Source organism: Carassius auratus, chromosome 28 (genome assembly GCF_003368295.1).
Source record: "Carassius auratus strain Wakin chromosome 28, ASM336829v1, whole genome shotgun sequence".
Classification (NCBI taxonomy): Eukaryota; Metazoa; Chordata; class Actinopteri; order Cypriniformes; family Cyprinidae; genus Carassius; species Carassius auratus.
Window position 1 is genome coordinate 7,476,503 of NC_039270.1, and position 10,940 is coordinate 7,487,442.

Sequence of the window (10,940 nt, forward strand, 5' to 3'; positions counted from 1 at the left end):
CATAGAAAAGATTTCCCATGTTTCCACTTAACTATTCGGTATTCTGTAAATATGAACTCATTTGGATTTTGACAACAAATGTGCAACACATTCCAAAGTTAAAGTTGAGCGCAATGCATTATGGGATACAGTATACCATGTGCTTCGTGGTCTGCACTTTCCAGTCATCCAGAATTATGTAGGAGTGAATGCATTCCACATGATTCACAACAGGAAATGATGCACTTCAGGAGAAGACCAGTTACTCTCCTTTCCCAATGAGGAAACAAATCAAGTTACAATAGTGAATAGCTTATATAATGTTACCTTTGTGCATCATGCATTAGAAATGTAATGTCAGAAATTAAAATATGTTGTCCGCTGGATGTCGTTCATTATTAATGTGACTTCAAATGATTGCACCATTTAACAGAAGCCACAGCTTCAAAAGCTGCTCAAACCAAAGAGCTAAAAGATAAAGTGTGGGGTGGAAATTCACGCAGATGTTGAATGACAAAAACACAAACGGTCCAGCTCTGTTTGATGTCCATATCTCTGGGAAACTGGGTTATCGTGGTCTGTGGTTTTAGCTTAGCTAACCGCATTCACCTGCTTCACACGGCATGGACTTCAGAAAATACACAATAGTGGAAAGGCTTTTCACTACTGTCTTATGATAAATGTATACATTCTCCATGTTTATATTTGCGTCCATCTAAACGTTTCCAGGAAATTGAGAAATACTGTAGAAGAGTGAAATCATCACCAAAGTTGGTGGAGTATGAGGATGCAAAGTAAAACAGGAACACTCTTAAAATAAAGGTTCTTTATTTGCAATCTAGTTCCAGTGCGTTTTTCTGATAAAATATTCCTTATTCTATTTTTGAGAATGAATATTATCATTCAATAATATTACCACATAACAAAAAAAAAAAACACTACTGTTAGTTAACCACATTGGTTCAAATGAACATGAATTATATCGTGTTCATATTTGTTAATATAGATTGAATGTAATATTAAGTTGTATATGTTCTCATTAGTCCATGCTATATTAAATAGCAAAAAACAACTGTTTTTAGCATCTGTTAAACATATATCATTATACTATGGAGTCTCTAAAAAGACACTGATCGAAAAATGCAATGAGAGGGAAAAAAACGTGATACAATAAACAAAGGTGTCTGCTTCAAATGTACATCTGAGAGGAATGAAACTTCCTTAAAGCTTCTTATAACCCAACAGGAATCTTTTGTTTATTTTTTTAATCTTCTATTTCCTGGAATGTCTGGGGTTTATTGCTGAATTATGCACACATCAGCAAATAAGTAAATAAATTTATGAATATGACAGCACTGATGTGAAGGGCTACAAGTACTGAGTAATACAAACTCATAAGTATATAATCATTATTCCTTTCCGGTCTAGACTACTACATCATAACATAGACTTAATTTAGCATATTTCCATTTCCCACTATAGCTGATTGCAACATACAAGTCCATTTTAAGAACTGCCATTTCCCTTTCATTACCACTCATTTAAAGAAAGTCATGGATTTCATTCACCATCAGCAATTTCAACTAAACATCAGGCCTTTGCTTCTGTTTGTTAAAAGTGTCTACTATTTGCAGTTGCTTTAATAAAGATGAGTCTTAAAGGAATAGTTCTGCCCAAATTTTGCCATCATTTACTCACCCTTGAGTTGTTTCAAACCTGAATGCATTTATTTATTTTGTTGAACACACACACACACACACACACAAATACTTTAAAGAGTGTTGGTAACCAATCAGTTGATGGTAGCCGTGTGTGTGTGTGTGTGTGTGTGTGTATCACAGTGTTAATTTCGTTGACTAAATATTTTCGTCATTATTTTCGTCACGAATATATTTTTGCCGACGAAAACGAAACGAAAACTAAAATAGAAGGCACTGATGGAGACTAAAACTATGACTAAATTGATTGACATTATCGTCAACGAATAAAGGACGAGACGAAAATAGACTGTGACGAAAATCAAATCAGCAGACGGGAGAGATGCGAGGAATGAGCAAAAGAACCGGCAAAAAAGAACAGACTGCATGAGAGAAGAGAACCAATCAGAGCCTGACTTATTGAGACGTGAAGCGAAGGTTTTCAGTTTTTATGAGCTCCCGGGAAGTCGGCATTCGAAGAGGTGATAGGGACTTTAAGCAACAGCCTCTGGTGGAACGGCAACGCCATTCTGGCGTTGTATTGCGCCTGCGCGAATTTAACTGCTACTTTGTGACGTTCTAATTTAACGGTCTACTACGGGAGAACAGCTGATTCGCCGGAGTCGCTACAACGTGAGAGGTTAGGTAAATAAATGTTATGTTTTTAGACTTATTTACATCATACAATATTAAAAACTCCTCTTCTGACAAAAGATTGTCATTTAACGCCAAAAGCAATCCTTCTCCTGCTTTTTTAAATTATATATTTTTTTGGATCTCAATAAATGAATTAATGCTGCGTTGCGCTGTTCTGTTTTACCGTTGCTTAGTGACTTTTACGTTCTTGGCTACAGCGGTGTGACGGCAAACTTCCGGTCGCTGTAGCCGTTCCATTCGCAGCTGTTGCTTAAAGTCCCTACTGTCTAAAAGAGCGACAAAATGTCCACAGCTCACTTCACGTTTGACGACGAACAAAACAAAACAAAGTGTAAAGCACGCAGAGCGCTCATTCGTGGCAAGAACACAACCAATTTGAAAAGACATTAACAGACGAGCCACCCGGACATTTTCTGAAATGTAATTTTACAACGATGTTCTTTTGTTTATCGAGCTAAGCAAAATTGGAATAGTGCAGTGCGTAGATGTTGTAGCATTAAATATTACGAACTGAAAAGTACTGTAAAATAGCCCCTTCTTCAAATTAGATGCGAGCACAATACTAATACGTAATATCATGATAAATACATTTGATTAATACTAATGTTTAGTATATTTTATAATGTTCTACTTGTTGACAATATCACAAATATTTCTATATTAGTCATGTGAAACATGAATGTTCACATCCTATCATTATACATACAAATCTAGCAATAATGTCGTATTTAAAACATACAATATTGCTAGACAAATGAATACCTTATAAAATCTTGTTACTTTTTTTATCCACCTAGCTGCCAACTTATTAAATATTTACTTTAAATGTATGCACTTATTGTTCAGCTCAGCTGTAAGCTTTAAGGTCCAGAACCTAACATTATTTTTCTTTTATTGATGGTCAATTGGCAGCTAGTTATTGTTTACATTATCATGACAGTGTTTGTTGCTGCATAAAAGCTTTTGAATCGAAATAAAGACACAGTTGTGTTGAAATAAAGTTGAATTTGTGTTTTATCTATTTTGGTTAAGTTTGTTTCCTATACCAGCTAACCCTAACCCTAACTAAAACTAAAAAGAATTATAGTCAAAAGACTAAGACTAAAACTAAATTAAAATTTCGTGTCAAAATTAACACTGGTGTATCAGTGTTAATTTTGACACGAAATTTTAATTTAGTTTTAGTCTTAGTCTTTTGACTATAATTCTTTTTAGTTTTAGTCAAGTTTTAGTCATCTGATTTGTTTTAATTTTAGTCTTATTTTAGTCGACTAAAATTGCTTGGTATTTTAGTCGACTAAAATTGCTTGGTATTTTAGTCGACTAAAATAAGACTAAAATCAATAACAGATTTACTAGACAATTTTTTACAGCTGGTATAGGAAACAAACTTAACCAAAATAGATAAAACACAAATTCAACTTTATTTCAACACAACTGTGTCTTTATTTCGATTCAAAAGCTTTTATGCAGCAACAAACACTGTCATGATAATGTAAACAATAACTAGCTGCCAATTGACCATCAATAAAAGAAAAATAATGTTAGGTTCTGGACCTTAAAGCTTACAGCTGAGCTGAACAATAAGTGCATACATTTAAAGTAAATATTTAATAAGTTGGCAGCTAGGTGGATAAAAAAAGTAACAAGATTTTATAAGGTATTCATTTGTCTAGCAATATTGTATGTTTTAAATACGACATTATTGCTAGATTTGTATGTATAATGATAGGATGTGAACATTCATGTTTCACATGACTAATATAGAAATATTTGTGATATTGTCAACAAGTAGAACATTATAAAATATACTAAACATTAGTATTAATCAAATGTATTTATCATGATATTACGTATTAGTATTGTGCTCGCATCTAATTTGAAGAAGGGGCTATTTTACAGTACTTTTCAGTTCGTAATATTTAATGCTACAACATCTACGCACTGCACTATTCCAATTTTGCTTAGCTCGATAAACAAAAGAACATCGTTGTAAAATTACATTTCAGAAAATGTCCGGGTGGCTCGTCTGTTAATGTCTTTTCAAATTGGTTGTGTTCTTGCCACGAATGAGCGCTCTGCGTGCTTTACACTTTGTTTTGTTTGTTTTGTTCGTCGTCAAACGTGAAGTGAGCTGTGGACATTTTGTCGCTCTTTTAGACAGTAGGGACTTTAAGCAACAGCTGCGAATGGAACGGCTACAGCGACCGGAAGTTTGCCGTCACACCGCTGTAGCCAAGAACGTAAAAGTCACTAAGCAACGGTAAAACAGAACAGCGCAACGCAGCATTAATTCATTTATTGAGATCCAAAAAAATATATAATTTAAAAAAGCAGGAGAAGGATTGCTTTTGGCGTTAAATGACAATCTTTTGTCAGAAGAGGAGTTTTTAATATTGTATGATGTAAATAAGTCTAAAAACATAACATTTATTTACCTAACCTCTCACGTTGTAGCGACTCCGGCGAATCAGCTGTTCTCCCGTAGTAGACCGTTAAATTAGAACGTCACAAAGTAGCAGTTAAATTCGCGCAGGCGCAATACAACGCCAGAATGGCGTTGCCGTTCCACCAGAGGCTGTTGCTTAAAGTCCCTATCACCTCTTCGAATGCCGACTTCCCGGGAGCTCATAAAAACTGAAAACCTTCGCTTCACGTCTCAATAAGTCAGGCTCTGATTGGTTCTCTTCTCTCATGCAGTCTGTTCTTTTTTGCCGGTTCTTTTGCTCATTCCTCGCATCTCTCCCGTCTGCTGATTTGATTTTCGTCACAGTCTATTTTCGTCTCGTCCTTTATTCGTTGACGATAATGTCAATCAATTTAGTCATAGTTTTAGTCTCCATCAGTGCCTTCTATTTTAGTTTTCGTTTCGTTTTCGTCGGCAAAAATATATTCGTGACGAAAATAATGACGAAAATATTTAGTCAACGAAATTAACACTGGTGTGTATATATATATATATATATATATATATATATATATATATATATATATATATATATATATATATATATATATATATTTATTTATTTATTTATTTATTTTTTGACAGTGTCGATACTAGATCTCAGTGCTGCGTTTGACACTGTCGATCATAACATACTACTAGAGAGACTGGAAAACTGGGTCGGGCTTTCTGGGATGGTTCAGGTCATACTTATGAGGTCAGGCTATTATGTGAGTCTAGGAGAGCATAAGTCTAAGTGGACGTCCATGACATGTGGAGTCCCACAAGGGTCAATTCTCCCACCACTCTTATTTAGCCTGTATATGCTCCCACTAAGTCAAATAATGAGAAAGAACCAAATTGCCTATCACAGCTATGCTGATGATACCCAGATTTACCTAGCCTTATCTCCAAATGACTACAGCCCCATTGACTCCCTCTGCCAATGCATTGATGAAATGAATAGTTGGATGTGCCAGAACTTTCTTCAGTTAAACAAGGAAAAAACTGAAGTCATTGCATTTGGAAACAAAGATGAAGTTATCAAGGTGAATGCATACCTTGACTCTAGGGGTCATACAACTAAAAAATCAAGTCAGGAATCTTGGTGTGATTCTGGAGACAGACCTCAGTTTCAGTAGTCATGTCAAAGCAGTAACTAAATCAGCATACTATCATCTAAAAAACATTGCAAGAATTAGATGTTTTGTTTCCAGTCAAGACTTGGAGAAACTTGTTCATGCCTTTATCACCAGCAGGGTGGACTATTGTAATGGGCTCCTCACCGGCCTTAACAAAAAGATCATTAGACAGCTGCAGCTCATCCAGAACGCTGCTGCCAGGATTCTGACTAGAACCAGAGAATCTGAGCATATCACACCAGTCCTCAGGTCCTTACACTGGCTTCCAGTTATATTTAGGATTGATTTTAAAGTACTTTTACTCGTATATAAGTCACTAAATGACCTAGGACCGGAATATATTTCAGATATGCTCACTGAATATAAGCCTAACAGACCACTCAGATCACTAGGATCAAGTCAGTTAGAAATACCAAGGGTTCACACAAAACAAGGGGAGTCCGCTTTTAGTTACTATGCCACCCACAGTTGGAATCAGCTTCCAGAAGAGATCAGATGTGCTAAAACACTAGTCACATTTAAATCTAGACACAAAACTTTTTAGCTGTGCATTTATTGAATGAGCACTGTGCAATGTCCGAACTAATTGCACTATATTTTCACTGTTTTCTTTTATTTTATTTTATGTAAAATCATTTTCTAACTGTTTTAAATTCATTTTAAATAAGTTATTTTTTTATAATTTTAAAAGTTTTAAAATTGCTTTTTTATTATTATTTTTCTTCATTATTATTTTAATTTCTTTTATGTAAAGCACTTTGAATTACCATTGTGTACGAAATGTGCTATATAAATAAACTTGCCTTGTCTTTTTAAGTATATGCCTACAAAATATCTTCTTTTGCGTTCAACCGAATAAAGAAATTCATATCAGCATGAAGAATCTTAATTTTGTGGGTGAACTATTACTTAACAGTTACAGTATATGAAATAAACATTTTTACCACTTTTTAACTTTAAAAAAAAAAAATTATGAGCTTTATATGTGTGTCTTTAAGGAAATCTTGAAAACAAGAACCTGTTTTTAATGACTTGCCTGGTTACATAAAGGTTAAATGAAAAATACAATAATCAAGATAGTTGTTTATGCACATACAGATATAAAACTATCCCAAAATATATCAACCCAACCCTTTCATTATTGTGGTATAGTTTTGTAAAAGCAGTTTTTGTTCAGGTAGATACCTCAAAATGCATTCGTTTCAAATTAAAAGCGTTCCTGAACTCTTCAGAAAAACTTCAGAATTATTGTACAAGAAAGTATAGTAATGAACATGAACGCATCTTGATAATAGAGGGGCATGTTGTCACGTGACGTCACATCGCAACTGAAGAGATTAGTTTAAATCGGAAAGCTCTTTATCGATTGATCGAAACACGTGAAATTCCTTCCAACCTTTTGCGAGGAATATTGGTGACGTAAGAGCGGTCTCTCCGGTTTGTGTAACAGCAGCGGGCGCGCGCTGGAAGCGGCATGACGCGGTCCCCGCCTCTTGCTGGAGGCGAGATAAATATAACGCGCGGTCCGTCAAACAACAGACAACACGACTCATCTCCTGCAACATGGACGAGCAAAGATACCCCCTCAATATTCAGCTTGTTGGAGTGATGCAGAAAGAAGTAGCTAAGGTAAGACCCTTTTTTAATTTCCCATTTTGCATTAGTTATTATATATATATATATATATATATATATATATATATATATATATATATTAATTTTAATGGTAACTTAATTTTAAGTGTCAAGACAGATAGAAATAAGGGAACACTCCTGGCATGTACAGCGGTTCATTAACACTACTCTGAACATAGGCTACAATAACATGAAGACTGTAATGTAATTAAAAAGTAATGAAAAGTGTCTAATACATCCTTCTCTTCCCAGTTGTACATGACCACTGTACTCTGGTCAGACCAAAATGAGATCACTGTGTACAGATCGCTCGAAGACTTCAAGAAGCTGCATGTAAGTCTCTTTCTTCATTTTTATTATATTATGTATATATATATATATAGAGAGAGAGAGAGAGAGAGAGAGAGAGAGAGAGAGAGAGAGAGAGAGAGAGAGAATCAAGCAGAATAACATCTATTTGCTTATTACTGTAGAGACAACTCAAGAAGAAATTCCCTCCTTCAAACCCCTTTAGAAGGTCAGGAAGGATTGTTCCCAAATTTAAAGGTAAATACTTTGCTAGTTGTTCATCAAACAATATAGAAATTCAAGCCCTCATCATGAAGTAATACAAAATAATAATAATTTGCAGCTGCAAGAGTGCAGAAGAGCATGCAGAAGTGGAGCCCCAGTAAGTCGGTGCTCAGACTGAAGGCTCTGGAAGAATACTGCAGTGAACTGCTGAAGAGCGACCCCCGTATCTGCCAGAGCTCAGAGCTCCTCCAGTTCCTGCTTCCCAAACCCCAGGACCTCGATTCGGACTTTGCCAAAAACAGGTAAGGTTGATGCTGCCAAGGCAAGCAGAGCAGAAAATACTAAATACATGCTAGAATTTTCTAAACTATATGAAGTCTCTGAAACAGAATGTAATTAAAGATTGTGTTTTGTTCGACAGTATCGTGATCATGCCATCAGAAACCTCCCTGAGCAGCGGTAATGCTGGAATAAACAACGTTACTCAACCCTTTGTTACTGAAACATACCGATGCATAGCTACTTTTGAGACCAAGGACACCAAGAATCGGCCCTTCAAGGTTGAGGTGGATGAGACTGTGGATGTGCTCATTAAAGACCAAAAAGGTGAGAACTCGTTGTTTGCCAAACCACACAGAAACTGCAGTCTCTCTCTTCAGTGTTTGCTGACTTTGTTTTACTTTGTCTCATCAGGATGGTGGCTGGTGGAAAATGAAGCCAAGAATCTCGCTTGGTTTCCTGCTCCTTATCTGCAGAGAGCTGAGATGGATGATGATGGTCCCGATGTGATGGACGGCGAAAGTAAGTACCGGTTTCGCGGTTTCTATTGTAATCTAGCTGGATTTATTTGGAAACTAAACCAGTTTGGTCACACTTGTGAATGTTTGACATTCTTGTGCCTTGAATCAGCCGTCTTTTGGAAACCAACCTTATTATGTTTATTCCACTAACTTTGAAAATGAATGTATTTGGGTAGCAGTAGCAAAGGTAGCAGTTTACAAAATAATAACCCTTGTACATCGGTGTCTTACACTGCTCCTGGAGGACCACTGTCCTGCAAAGTCCCAACACATTTGCCTGGAACGTTTTTAGTAATCCTGAAGACTTTGATTTGCTTAGGATTGAAGTTGCCTTCCAGGAGCAGGACTTTAAACACATGCTGTTGTATAAGACTTGATCCACCAAGTTTTACATTACCGGATCTTATTCTTCCATTCGTCAGGCGTTTTCTATGTTGCCGCCAAAAGTTACAGAGCCATGAACAGTGATGAACTATCAGTGGAGATCGGGTCTGTGGTGGAGGTGTTACAGAAGTCTGACAACGGCTGGTGGATAGTGAGGTAAATCTCCATCACGAAATACACACCAGTAATCTAACGGGCAGGAAAACTGCAGAAAACCTGCTCACTTGGCAAGCAGAAGAGTTTGTGCAGCTAATGTTTCTTCCTTATTAACTTCCAAAGAATGACACCAAAACACCCATCGATGTTATACAAGCTCTAATGCTACTTCTTGATGATTAAGAGCTGTCTTTGTCTATTTCTCAGGTACAATCGAAAGGCGGGATTCGTACCGTCTATGTACCTGCAACCATACAATGACCCACGGATGCACCTGATGCCTGCTAAGAGGGAGATGACCAGCTCCACTCTTGACTTGACACAGCTTCAACGTCCTGGAGAAAATTTCCTGCAGGTCTCTAGCCGTGAGCTCAGCAGATCCCAGGGCAACCTGGGACCTCCAAGAAGCACCCTGGACCCTAAAGATAAGCAGATGTCACGATCAATGAGTAGACTGCCGGACGCTCATACAACATGGCTGAATCCACCATCAGTGCGAGTGGAGTTTGTCGAGAATGGGCACCAAAGCAGTGTGAGCTACGACAGCGAAGATTTCAGCGACGAAAGCAGCTTCTCCGGCAGCGATTCGCTAAATTGCTCATACACAGGAGAGCAATTACGCAGGAGTTGCACCCCTACGCCTGACTCCTCTGGCAGCCTGAGCCCTGAAAGTGCCGGAGAAGACAAGATGATCAGCAGCAGATCAGACCCCAGTCTCAACAAGATGCCCTCCTCCCCCAAGGTACCACCCAGACCCCAAGCTCAGGAGATACTCAACCGCTGCACCACCGTCACACGCAAAAACCTGCAGAGAACCAGTTAGGCCGATGTCTCAAGCACTTCAGGTTACATGCTTGAGGAGAGCATCTGAGAGTCCACGTCCAGGACAGCATTAATGTGCACTGGAGTAACGCTTGCTTGATGCTATTGTGATTATTTGATGGACAACTTATGGAGAGATTCTTGCTACATATTTATACTACTAGAACTAAGCTTAGATCTTATTCTTGGAACAGAATTATTACGCATGTTACAAATGATGGGTCTCTAAGTTTCTATAAAAGCTGCTCTTTGGGATCTGATAAATGTAGATGATCTTGTATGTAGAAATGTAGAAAAGATAATGATCGAAATTTTTTAGAATCTTCTACAGAATATTTGTATGTTTCTTAGTTTTCGCTTTCTTTTTCCATAGTGGAAATTATCACTTGTGCCTTATATGCATTGTATATCCTGACATATATTATACATATATATATATATATATATATATATATATATATATATATATATATATTCTCTTCAGAGTTGACTCGTTGCATTATTTTAACCAACGTTGAATCCCTGGAAACATAAAATAAAATCTATAACCAAAATTCCTGGAGTGTTCATTCCTGCTGATGGATTGTTAAAGAAGCATATCAGTGCTGAAAATATCTAAAACACAGGCCAGATCAGTTCTTTAAGGACCAACATCCAAGTCAGAGGTCTCCAATCCTTAGCTCCAACTCAATCAATCCCACCTTAACCA

At 36.9% G+C, this 10,940-nt stretch overlaps 1 protein-coding gene across 1 annotated transcript; it reads left to right on the forward strand.

Annotated features, from left to right (window-relative positions):
• The first annotated feature begins 7,313 nt into the window (after window positions 1–7,313).
• Window positions 7,314–10,666, forward strand: noxo1a (NADPH oxidase organizer 1a). Its single transcript, XM_026207487.1, has 8 exons — window positions 7,314–7,550; window positions 7,809–7,889; window positions 8,030–8,102; window positions 8,188–8,371; window positions 8,491–8,675; window positions 8,763–8,870; window positions 9,292–9,409; window positions 9,617–10,666. The coding sequence occupies exons 1-8, from the start codon at window positions 7,485–7,487 to the stop codon at window positions 10,230–10,232; spliced, it is 1,431 nt and encodes a 476-aa protein (XP_026063272.1). The 5' UTR covers window positions 7,314–7,484; the 3' UTR covers window positions 10,233–10,666.
• The last annotated feature ends 274 nt before the right edge of the window (window positions 10,667–10,940 follow it).